Below are 12,933 nucleotides of genomic sequence, written 5' to 3'. Positions count from 1 at the left end.
ATGCAATAAACCTTTAAGTGCTATGGACATCAATTTTCTATTAGCACGCCCTTTTTAATGCTGCCTCAAATATTGCATTGGGCACCTAGGAGATGTGGCTGTGTGCACGTTAAGACAACGGGCAATCAATACTAGTGCCCGTTTTAGCATGCATTGTACTGCATTGGCTCCTTTATCTGCAAGCGTTTATTGTACCTTATTTTGAAAAAGAAAAAAACATTTTCCTCTAGTCAAATTGATTTACTCCAAAAATTGTTCAAAAGCTTTGTTTAAAAAGGAAGTGATCTGGGTGTACTGAATTTTACCAAACCACTTACTGTGTTAATCTTGTGGAGATTTTAGGGGTAAAGGCCGCAAGCAGACAAGGGAAATGAAAAGGGCAAAGCCCTAGGAAGGGTCATTTTTAAAGTAACCTCTGCGGGTAAAACAGCGTTTTACCTATAGACATGGCCTTTTATAGAACCGCCTGGCCACTCTTGTGGGTAAATGTTAAGCATGTGTGTCACCTTAGCACATACATTTACCCAGACTAACCAGAGGCGGGCCTGGGAGCGAAGCTGGGGAAGGGGTTGCACTTGCACGCACACGTTGGAAAATTCAAACATATGCATAAGGATTTTCCAGAAATATATTTCGTGCACCCAATAACAGGTGTTAAGCATGTGCGGGTAAATTTCAGAGCGAAATGTCTGCACATATGTCTGCTCTGAAAGTTAGTGTAGCTCGCATGAGTATTTGCCGTGCAATTTATTAGCAATGTTACAATATTATCCCCATGATGAACTGGAGCTCTCCCTGATCTATTTTTGTCCCCATAAGGTAAAGATATGTAAATGAAACATGCCACGATATGGGCATTAAAAAACACATACTGTCACATATGCTGCTTAATTCTGTAACATTAGATTCCAATTCAGTATCTACTGTAAGTGCAACACTTGAAAAGGCTGAAGCCTTTTTTATTTCATGAAAAAATTGGAAAATGGTTGCTTTCTGTTAAAATGAATTGCTTTCATTGTTATTTTTTTAACTGGAGGTAATCTTTCTGCTTTGGCAGTGGTTGTGATCCCGTTGGTGCGTGACAGGGTATTAACAATACCCCCTCCCTCTCACACACACACATCCATATCGCACAGCCAAGACAGCTCATAACTCAATCCTTGAATTGGATCTTAGCCAAAAGCTGAGAAAAGGTTCTCTACAACAGTATTTTCCAGCCAGTGTGCCGTGGCACACTGGAGTGCCCTCAGACCTGAGCAGGTGTGCTAGGAAAAGGCACTACTGCCTAGTGCTCAGTTCCAGTACATACCCAGATCAGTCCAAACCCCTGGGTTTTACCTCCCTGCCAGCAGATGGAGATAGAGAAAGATTCACTGACACTTTATATAACCCAGTGTGCCACCTACAGTCCCCAGTATTTCTCTGTCTCCAGCAGATGATAGAAAAAAACAACCCCAGAAAATCTTTTAAGATTGGAAGACATTAAAGAAGAAATTTCTTCATCCTCCCAGGGGGTTGTGTGAGGTCATCCCCTATGGTTTGAGGCAGATGAGCAGGGGGTTAGTGACTTCTGTGAACTCGTCCGGAGATTCTGTGGGGTGGACAACTGGTGCACCAAATCCCTCATTCCCCAGGAGGTATCGGTGAGACCGGCTGAAAAATCTGCACAGCAAGCCTGAGGAGCATGGAAGTATTTTCTTCTTGATATTGGCTGACACTGGCTCTCTAAAGTTTGTTGATAAAAAAAAAAAAAAAGAAGCCTTTGCCTTTGCTTTTGTTGGTGTAGGTAGTTTCGAGGCAGCCAGTGGCTGCACCGTTCAGGGGTGCAGGGCTGGTGTCTTGCAGTTACACTCCCACACAAGTGAGCTCTCGGGGTGGCACGACTCTGAGATTAGGTGTGCAGCTCTGGACCACAGGTTATGGCGCACGCCGTTCATGCCACACTTGTGCTAGGCTCAACAGGGAAGGTTTATGCTCCAGGTGTGTAGCAGGTGAAGAAGACACATCAAGAGTGCCTCCTTCGCGATCTAAGGCACCTAGGCACTGGCATTTTCAGTGCAGGAACAGCAGCCATTTTGTGACCTGCAGCAGGGCCATCAGTGGCAGCGGGAGAGGGAGGGAGATCATCTCCAATGCTGTCTCCTGTGACCAGCGCTGTGGGGGACTGGGTCAGTTCAGAGATGGATGATTTTCCTCAGAATCACGGTGTTTTTGATTTAGAGGACTCCCTGCTGAATCGGGACTCCCAGCCTTTTTCAGCAGATTTTATTCTCCTGATACACACGGGATATTTGGCCAGGAAAGCTGCAGAAGATTACGAGTCCAGGTTGGAGGGGAAGTCTGGATCCCAGACTATTGTGAAAAGGTCCAGTCTTCCCAAGAAAAAGCAGACTGAGGATATTCATTAGGTTTTGGGCCTTTCTTCGTCGTCTGATGATACGCGGTAGGACACTGATGACTCCAAGGATCCTGATGCAGCGTCAGGGGAGTCCCTGGATGCGGACACGTTACCAGATATGGATGCCATGGATGGGGACCCTGGTGAAGTACCCATGGCTGAGGGAGATCATCCCAAAGTGGTGCAGCGTTTTCATAGAGAGGAGCTCTGACCTTTGATTCCACAGGTATTCAAGAGCTAGGGATTAAGGTATCACAGGAGGAGTCGGACTTGGAAGGAGAAGATCTTATGTTAGACAGTTTGTGTGGCTCAGCAAAGGCTTTTCCTTAAGTCGGTGAAGAAGTTGGTAGTTCAAGAGCGGGCATTCCGGAGTCCTGCTTGAGGGTTGGTAGAGCTATGGCAAAGCTTTATCCATTACCGGAACAGACTTTGAGGCTTTTAGCCCTCCCTAAAGTGGATCCCTTGGTTACAGCAGTCACCAAGAAGACAACCATTCTGGAGGCAGGTTCTGCAGCCTTGAGGGATGTGCAGGATCATAAGCTGGAGCTCCACTTTAAAAGGATTTTTGAGGTTTCGGCCCTAGGCTTAAGAGCTGCGATTTGCAGTATCTATGCAGATGGTCCAGCAGCAATAGGAAATGCAAGCAACATTGGGAACGGTAGCCCGGAAAGCTGAGCGTCTGAAGCAGCTGTGGCATATGGGATGGTTGCCTTCCATGACCTTATCAGGACATCCTCCAGGATCATGATGTCTGCGGTGTCTGCTAGAAGATGTTTGTGATTGTGAAACTGGTTAGCAGATGTGTGGTCCAAATCTCAGCTGGGTGCTCTTCCTTTTAAGGGCAGTCTTTTATTTGGAGAGGACCTGGAGCAGATTATGAAACATCTGGGAGAATCCAAGGTGCATAAGTTGCCTGACGATGGGTAGACACATTTTTCCTGCTCAGGCTAGGTTTTGAGATAACAGAAGATTTTGCCAGACTAAAGGTTCTCGTAGAGGCAGGCCGCAGTCAGAATTCAGTCGTAGGGTCAGTCCTTTCAGGGTGGCAGGTAGCTGTCCGGGGACAACTCTGGTACAGATGCAGGGGGAGCAAAGGACTTTCAATGACGTGAGGCCAGTCCACTTTTCTGTTCCAGCTGTCAGACAATGTCTGGTACTCTTTTTCGAGGAGTGGGCCAAAATTATCACGGACAAGTGGGTCTTAAGTGTGGTAAAAGATGGCTACATGATAGTTTGCTTGCCCCATTCGAGATGCTTACCTTGTGTTCCCTTGTGTTCCTCTCACCAAGCAGTGGAAAACTTAAGGCAACTGGGACCTATAGTGCCTGTTTTGTGAGAGGAGCAGCAAACACGGAGGTACTCCCATCTATTTCATGGTGCCAAAGAAAGAGGGGTTGTTTACCCCAATTCTGGACTTGAAAAAGATGAATGTGGTCCTCAAAGTTTCTCATTTTCACATGGAGACTCTGAGATTGGTCATCGCGGCCGTGCACAAAGAGTTTTTGGCATCTCTAGATTGACAGAGGCTTATCTGCATATAGCCATCAGATTGGAGTATCAGTGGTATCTAAGGTTCATGATTTTAGGGAAACATTTTTAGTTTTGAGCCCTTCGTTCAGTTTGGCAACAGCTCCGTGTATGATGGTGGTTGTGACAGCCTTATGACAGGAGGGGCTGCTTGTACATCCATACATAGATGACTGGCTCATCCAGGCAAAGTCAGATAACCTCTGTTGGCAGTCTGTGCAGAAGGTACTGTTGGCAGTCTTTAGGCTGGGTAGTGAATCTTCCAAAGAGCCATCTCGTTTCCTCTCAGACCCTGAAGTATCTAAGAGCTTGATTCAATACGCAGGAGAGAAAAGTATGCCTCACAGAAGAGAGGATGTTGAAGTTGCAGGGTCAGATTCAACATCTGTTGGAGCTTTCTGTGTCCAGGGTGTGGGACTATTTGCAAGTCCTAGGTTCTATGGCTTCGACCTTGGGCATTCGCTCACATGTGGCCTCTTCAGAGGGCTCTTCTCTCCCAATGGAATCTGTTGTCAAAGGAGTTTCATCTTCCCCTTCTGCTCGATGGTGAAGGCAGGAATAGTCTTTCCTAGTGTCTTCTTTGGGCCAATCTGGAATGCGGTGTGGAATTGGAGGTTCCCGATTGGGTGATAATCACCACCAGTGCCAGCCTTTTTGGCTAGGGAGCAGTGTATCAGGATATCATATATTTTATGCAGGGGGAGTGAAGAATTTGGGCTCTGTTGTCTGTGTTCTGAGAGCCGGACTCTACTGGTCCCACCCAGTTTAGGGGTACTTAGGTACATCCCAGGAGTCTGGACTGATCTGGTGACATACTGGAAAGGAAAATAGGTTCTTATCTGCTAAGTTTAGTTCTTGTAGTACCACAAATCAGTCCAGAGACCTGCCTATTGAGGATGGGAGAGTCGGCCATTCATTCTGATGGTTTGTATGTAATGCATCACCATCCTCCTGTTCGTTGGGGGAATTTGCTGTTAAAGTTTTGGTGTGTTTATCATCTTGACTTGGGTTCAGGTCAATACTGCAGGTGGCACACTAGGTTATGTACAGTGTCAGTGAAACTTTCTCTGTCTCCATCAGCTGGCAGGGAGGCAAAACCCAGGAGTCTGGACTGATCTGTGGTACTACAGCAGCTGGGTTCTGGACTCAGCACCTCACTGCAACAAGAATCATTAGCAGTGACTCTTAAATGTGTAGGAACTTCTTTCTGAGAGCTGCAGGTGGCACACTGGTTAAGAGGGGGATGCCCTCAAAGTTTTTCTCTGTCTCCATCTGCTGGAAGAGAGGCAAAACCCAGCAGTCTGGGTTTTCATAGCTACAGTGGCACCCTGGAGTGTGATAATTAATGGGCAGGATGCAAGGGTTGGCTAGCCGGGCTGTGCATTGTGCAGCATACACATGCACATAAGAACATAAGAACATAAGAAAATGCCATACTGGGTCAGACCAAGGGTCCATCAAGCCCAGTATCCTGTTTCCAACAGTGGCCAATCCAGGCCATAAGAACCTGGCAAGTACCCAAAAACTAAGTCTATTCCATGTTACCATTGCTAATGGCAGTGGCTATTCTCTAAGTGAACTTAATAGCAGGTAATGGACTTCTCCTCCAAGAACTTATCCAATCCTTTTTTAAACACAGCTATACTAACTGCATAGCTCCTCCTCACCCGCGTTCTGTACTTCCTCCTTTATGTCTTCCCAGCCTCTCTTAATCCCAGGCTGAGTGAGATGGGGCGTGTGCACTGTGCTCTGGTTGTGACTCATTCAGTGTGCTGGGAGCAGCAGGAGTGAAGGAGCTCTGGTAGCCACATGCAGCAGCCAAGGTAACTAATTGAGCTGGCTGCCTGCACCATGCAATTTCTTCTTTCTTCCGTACCCTGCATTTTTATATAGAGGGAACTGGTGACAGGTTCATGTGTATAGAGGGAACACTGTGACAGGTTCATGTGTATCTCTACCCTCTCTCTCCCTTTGTTTTAACATTTGGAAGAGAAACTTATGGCTCTTTCATTACTTTCCTAGCTCTTACTTTGACCATATGGTGCCTCTCCATGTTTATTTTGCCTGCCCCATAGAGTCTGGAGTGCCACACAACATTTTTGTTAATATAGGTGTGCCTTGAGCTTGAAAAGGTTGGGAAACAGTTCTCTAAAACATCTTTTGCTATAGGGCTGTAGTCTGTTAATGGGAGGCTTTAAATTCTCACATTAGGTGTAGACCTGTAAGGTAAATCCCAATTATAAATTTAAGTAAGGTGGGGTTGAGTTGCTTCTGATTTATGCCTCACGCCAATGCCATGGCAGCCAGAAGGAATGAATGGGATTATAATTATCAGTATGAAAAATATTTTGATAAACACATACAGCAAATACTACGTACAAGTAAAAAATGTCACAGTAAATAAAATAGGTACAGTATATGAGACATTTTAGAATATATTACACAAAAATATGACGCATATCTCCAATGTATTCAGATCTGAAAGCAACTGAGTTCTAGACCATTGAATACTGCATACTTGTCGTAAACTATTGTGGTGTGCTATGGATTTCTGTTCCCATTCTTGCTACTAATACTTTACATCTTTTGGGGGGACGGTCTTGTTTCCTGTTTAGTAATGCGATGCCTTGGGATTCCATCCCGTGTGATCACAAACTTTGACTCAGCCCATGACACAAATGCAAACCTGTGTGTTGATGAATGCTACGACAATTATGGCAAAAAAATTCCAAATGCAAGCCATGACAGTATATGGTGAGTTCTTTCCCTGTACGTACCAGGATCAGTCCAGGCTGCTGGGTTATGCCTCCCTTCCAGCAGATGGAGTCAGAGAAAAGCTGAAAAGCACACCCCCAGATATCCTGGTGTGCCACCTGTGATCCCTCAGTATTTCTCTGACTCCAGCAGATTTCAGAGGGGCATAACCTGCGGTCCTGATCCTTATCACCTTTTCCAGTTATTCATTTGTTGAACAGGTTTGGAAGTACTACCTTTGACTAGACCAACTTCTTTACAAAAAAAAACGTAACTAACTCAGGTTTTCTTTCTGACTTCGGGCTGAGCGATGGCATACTTAAGGGCAGGCTAGGCAAGGCAGTGCTCTAACGCTTATTTCCCGGAGAATCTATATTACTCGGTGACCAGGGGGAGTATTTACCGGTGGGCCGGTCACTCTCCCCCCCACCCTGCATTCCAGAGATGTTCAGTAAATAAATTCCTCTTAAGGGGGCTTATAGATTTCTATAGGCAGAGGAGTATTGTACAGGGCTTTCTTAAGTTTTTTTTCAAAAAACCAGTTCTCAAAGGAGTCCCTTGTTCAGCCCTTTTTCAGCCCCAGCCTGCCGCACAAACGGTCCCAGGTCTCCGGAGGGGGTGGATTCTTCACCCGGCTTGTTAATTTTTACACAGCTGATTTTCACGTGCTTTTTTTTCCGGCCGTCCATGCCGCACGCTTCAGCCTGCACGGCCTGCAGGGAGTCGGGGGCGAGGCTCTCCCGAGAGAGTCTTTGCTCCCGGTGTATCCTCGGGGGCGAGGGACCCTCTCGGTGGCCGATTTCGACTCGGGGCTCCTCCTTATCGCGATTGCGCGGCCAGCGACTACTCCCGGTGGCTCGGGAGCAGAGGCCTGCCCTGCCCCCACTCGACGAGGGAGCAGTGGCCATCTTGCCCGCGCCGAGCCCAGATGCTGATGCAGCGTCGGAAGGGGATGATTTCCCTCCTTCCTCTCCACCGGCCTTGAGCCCTCAGCGGTCCCGCGATTTAACATCAGATTCAGCCCCTCCCTTGCTTCTGCCTGCAGGGGGGGTCCTTAAAGAGACCATATCCATTTTCTTCCTGTTTTGTATTGTTAATGCATAAAGCTTATTTAGAGGTTGAGGCTGACTGGGAAGAGTCGCCTCTTCCTCCACCCAAACCTTTCAAGCCAGCTTCGGACCTGGGGAAGACGGGAGCTCGCCTTACTCGTCCTGCTGCAGAACCAGATCTTCTCGAGGCCACGGACCCTCCCCAGGACCCCTTCACTATGGATATGGGCAGAGATGTGGAGAGTCATGTTCCTGTGGAAGGGGACGATCCACAGATCCTTCGCTTATTTAGCAAGGATGAGCTGGATCCTTTAATTCCACATGTGTTGCGGGAGCTGGAGATCCTGGTGCCGCAACCTGAGACGGATCCTTCTCCGGGGGATTCAGTTTTGGCGGGCCTTCGAGGACCGCCGCAAACTTTTCCCTTTCACCCTAAGCTGTTTCAGATTGTATCCAGGGAATGGGATTTCCCTGAAGCCTCATTAAGGGTCAGCAGGGCTATGGAGAAGCTTTATCCGCTGCTGAGTGAATCCTTAAACCTTCTCAAGCTTCCCAAGGTGGACTCCGCGGTCACAGCTATAGTTAAGCATACCATGTTTCCCGTGACTGGCGGAATGGCGCTTAAGGATCTTCAGGATCGAAAGCTGGAGATCTTACTGTAGCAAATTTTTGAGGTATCTGCGCTTGGCGTCCGGGCTGCGGATGTAGCAGTCTAATGCAGAGGGCCACTCTCCGCTGGATTCAACAGTTACTTACGGCCCAGGAGCTTTCCCCCGGAGGAGGCAGAGCAGATCAACCGCATGGAATCTGCGGTCGCCTATACAGTGGACGCCTTATATGATCTTCTATGAACTTCTGCACGTACTATGTCATCGGCGGTCTCCGCAAGGCGGCTACTATGGCTCTGTAACTGGTCGGGAGATGCCTCCTCCAAATCCCAGTTGGGTTCTTTTCCCTTTAAGGGAAAGCTGCTGTTTGGGGATGAGCTGAAACAGCTTATCAAGGCCTTGGGAGATAACAAGGTTTATAAGCTTCCTGAGGACAAGCCCAGACAGTTTAGCCCCTCCGGCGCTTTCAGGGGTCGTTTCCGTAGTCAGCGCCGTTTTCGTACAGGGAGGAGTTCTTCCTTCGTGCAGCAACAATCGGTGTCTCGGTCGTAAGCATGGGCGCATTCTTTTCGAGGCAGACGGCCTCAACGTTCGGGGGGCCTCTCATAGTTTTACCCCCAACAAGACTTCACAATGAAGGGACGCCGACCCATTCCTCCGTCCCACAGATTGGGGGGCGGCTGTCCCTGTTTCGGGAGGAATGGGTCAAAGTAACATCGGACCAGTGGGTTCTCGACATTATAAGTCACGGTTACGCTTTGGATTTTGCTCGGCCGCTCCGCGATCTGTTTCTAGTGTCACCTTGCGGTCCCCCTGCCAAGCAACAGGTAATTGCTTAGATGCTATCTCGGTTGCGGGCACTGGGAGCCGTTGTTCCAGTCCCATCAGCCAAGCGCCGGACCAGTCGTTATTCTGTCTACTTCGTGGTTCCCAAGAAGGAAGGCATGTTCCGACCGATCCTGGACCTGAAGCAGGTCAACCGGGCCTTGCGCGTTCCGCGGTTTCGAATGGAGACGCTGAGGTCGGTCATTGCGGCCATCCACACGGGCGAGTTTTTGGCCTCTTTATATCTAACAGAGGCTTACCTACACGTAGGAATTCAGAACGCCATCAGAGGTTTCTCTGGTTCATGATCCTGGGAAAGCATTACCAGTTTTGCGCCCTGCCTTTCGGTTTGGCAACGGCCCCCAGAGTATTCACCAAGGTGATGGTGGTAGTCGTGGCTTCCCTCCAGTGCCAAGGGATTTTAGTTCATCCTTATCTGGACGATTGGCTCATCCGAGCGAAGTCGGAAGCACTTTGCAAGATAGCGATGCAGTCAGGGTTGGACCGGCTGCGGTCGTTGGGATGGATAGTCAATTTCGCCAAGAGCCAACTGGTTCCTTCTCAGGAATTGGAATTTCTGCGAGCCCGATTCGACACTTATGCGGGCAAGGTTTTCCTCCCCCACCAGCGGATGGAAAATTTAATGTCTCAAGTTCGGTGCCTGTTGGCTCTCCCTTTGCCCACGGCATGGGACTATTTGCAAGTTCTTGGGCATATGGCATCTACTCTGGAGTTGGTTCCATGGGCTTTTGCAACCTTTGCAGAGGGCACTGCTTTCCCACTGGGATCCCAAGTCGGAGGATTATCACCTGTCCTTGCCATTAATAGAGCCGGCCAGGGCCAGTCTCAGTTGGTGGTTGGTACCGAGGCACCTTCTTCAGAGGGTGGACTTGGAACCTCCACCTTGGATCATCATTACGAAGGATGCCAGTCTGACAGGTTGGGGAGCAGTCTGTCAATCCAGGTCAATGCAGGGATGGTGGTCCCTTCGACAGGCCAAATGGTCGATCAATTGGTTGGAAACCAGGGCAGTTCGCTTGGCTCTACGTCAATTTTTTCCCTTGATCCATCGCAGGGCAGTACGGATTCTTTCCGACAATGCGACAATGGTGGCTTACATAAACCGACAAGGGGGTACAAGAAGTCGCCCAGTGGCCTCCGAAGCGGATTTGTTGATGGCCTGGGCAGAACGTCACCTGAGCCATCTCGCGGCTTCTCACATCACAGGCATGGACAATGTCCAGGCGGATTTTCTCAGCCGACAGCGCCTGGATCCAGGAGAGTGGGAGCTGTCATCCGAGGCAATGCGGCTCGTAATTCGCCGCTGGGGGACCCCGCCCTTGGATTTGATAGCGACTCGGCTGAACGCCAAAGTGGCTCGCTTCTTCAGTCACAGGAGAGAGCACGGGTCGGAAGGGGTAGATGCTCTGGTGCTTCCGTGGCCTCCAGACATTCTCCTTTATGTGTTCCCTCCTTGGCCACTGGTGGGAAAGGCTCTAAGACACATAGAATCCCACCGGGGTCTGGTCATTCTAGTGGTTCCGGAGTGGCTGCAAAGACCGTGGTTCACAGATCTAATCAACCTAGTGGTAGACGGTCTCTTACGTCTGTGCCATAACCCGAATCTTCTGAGGCAGGGTCCCGTATTTTTCGATCAAGTGGATCGCTTTTGTCTAGCGGCTTGGCTTATTAAAGGAGACAACTGAGAAAGAAAGGTTACCCGGAAGCCGTGATTTCCACTCTTCTTAGGGCCCGCAAGACCTCCACTTTCCTTGCCTATGTTAGGGTCTGGAAGGTTTTTGACTCATGGTGCAGTGGGTTGAAGGTGTCCCCACGGCGGACCTCTATAGTACATATTCTCGTGTTTTTGCAAGACGGCTTGAAAAAGGGCCTGGCCTATAGTTCGCTTCGAGTGCAGGTGGCTGCCTTGGGCTGTCTGTGGGGTAAGATTGAAGGTTCTTCCATTGCAGGTCATCCAGATGATGCTCGTTTTTTACACGGTGTCAAACATTTACGCCCTCCGGTACGGGCGCTTTGTCCATCCTGGAGCTTGAATTTGGTTCTCCATGGTCTCTGCACTTCGCCGTTTGAGCCTATCAAGCGGGCCACCTTGAAAGATTTAACTCTCAAAACAGTTTTTCTCGTGGCCATTTTTTCGGCGTGTCGTGTTTCTGAAATACAGGCATTGTCATGTAGGGACCATTTTTACATATAACGGAGTCGGGAGTGTCCCTGCGGACGGTACCCTCCTTCTTGCCTAAGGTGGTCTCGGCTTTCCACGTCAATCAGTCGGTGGAATTACCAGCCTTTTCGGAGGAGGATACCCGCTCTTCTCACAGTCGAGACCTGCGGCGATTAGATGTCCGACGGACCCTTTTACAGTATTTGGAAGTAACTAATGATTTTCGTCGGTCGGATCATCTTTTTGTCTTGTGGAATGGTCCCAAGAAGGGACATAAGGCTTCCAAAACTACCATTGCCCGCTGGTTGAAGGATGCTATTGCTTCCACGTACATATGTCACGGACGTCCGGACCCTGACGGTCTTAAGGCTCACTCTCTCCGCTCTCAGGCGGCATCATGGGCTGAAAGACAATGTGTTTCGCCCCAGGAAATTTGCAGAGCAGCTACTTGGAAGTCATTGCACACGTTTGCTAGACATTATCGATTGGATGTCCAGGATCCGGCTGCAGATTCTTTTGGCAACAGTGTGCTTCGAGCAGGACTCTCCGGGTTAAGGCGGCTTGGGTACATCCCAGCAGTCTGTACTGATCCAGGTACGTACAGGGAAAGGAAAATTAGTTTCTTACCCACGGATCAGTCCAAAATCCCGCCCATCTCAGACATGAGAGAAAGGGAGAGTCTGCTCGGTTCTTATATATTATCCTATTTCAGATTGGCAGAGTTCTGAATTTTGTCCTTAAGTGGTTTTCAAGATTCAGGTCCTGGGAGGGCTCAGTGGACCGGTTTGTTTCTTTTTCTGTATATAGTTATAATGGTTTTGAGATTTCCATTCTGCTTTGATAACTGTTCTGTCTCCATCTGCTAGAGGTGGGGCAAAATCCAGGAGTCTGGATTGATCCGTGGTACTACAGGAACGAAAATTATCAGGTAAGAAACTAATTTTCCTATGCTCTGAAGGAGAGAAGGGATGTTAAATTATTCAGTCCCAAAGCAAAGAAAAAGTAGAAGCAAGCATTCAAAGGCCTGAGGTTAGCTGTACACTTTGGAGAGTAATTTTCAAAAATCTTTACACGGGTTAATGCTATTCACGCAGGTGAAAAGAAACGTCCCATCATCCCTGTGGGTAAAAGGACGTCCTTTTATAATCAGTGAGAGTAGGCATTGCTGGGGACAGGGATAGCGCAGAGAATGCAATAACATGCATTGTTTTGAAGGAGAAAAAAATTTCACACAGAAAAAGCAGGTGCAAATCTCTGCTGGTACTTTTTCCCGGAGGCAATTTTCAGTGCTCATTAATAATGAAAATTGCCTCCTTGACAACATTTATTAGGGTTAAGATATTTTTTAACTAGGTGATATTTTTAAAAGGAGTTCCCAATATCACTGACCAGAACAAGTCAGGAAAAGTATGGTGAATGTACGTGCCCGGATCAGTCCAGACTGCTGGGTTTTGCCTCCCTTCCAGCAGATGGAGACAGAGAAAAACTTGAGGGCACCCCCCCCCCCTCTTAACCAATGGTCCACCTGCAGCTCCTCAGTATTTCTCTGACTCCAGCAGATGGAGGTGGTGCAAAACCTGCATTCCTGAA

General features: G+C 48.4%; 1 protein-coding gene across 2 annotated transcripts in view; it reads left to right on the top strand.

Moving 5' to 3' along the window:
- Window positions 1-12,933, top strand: part of LOC115098235 (protein-glutamine gamma-glutamyltransferase 5-like) — a 74,093-nt gene that overhangs the window by 18,653 nt on the left and 42,507 nt on the right. Inside the window, exon 7 of one of the 2 annotated variants that reach the window (XM_029614700.1) lies at window positions 6,541-6,679. The exons of the other annotated variant lie outside the window; for it this stretch is intronic. Coding sequence (XP_029470560.1) covers window positions 6,541-6,679 — 139 coding nt within the window. The remainder of the gene's footprint in view (window positions 1-6,540; window positions 6,680-12,933) is intronic. 2 annotated transcript variants of the gene reach the window in all.

The sequence above is a fragment of the Rhinatrema bivittatum genome, chromosome 8, assembly GCF_901001135.1.
Source record: "Rhinatrema bivittatum chromosome 8, aRhiBiv1.1, whole genome shotgun sequence".
NCBI lineage: Eukaryota > Metazoa > Chordata > Amphibia > Gymnophiona > Rhinatrematidae > Rhinatrema > Rhinatrema bivittatum.
This window is presented reverse-complemented; position numbering and strand designations above follow the sequence as displayed.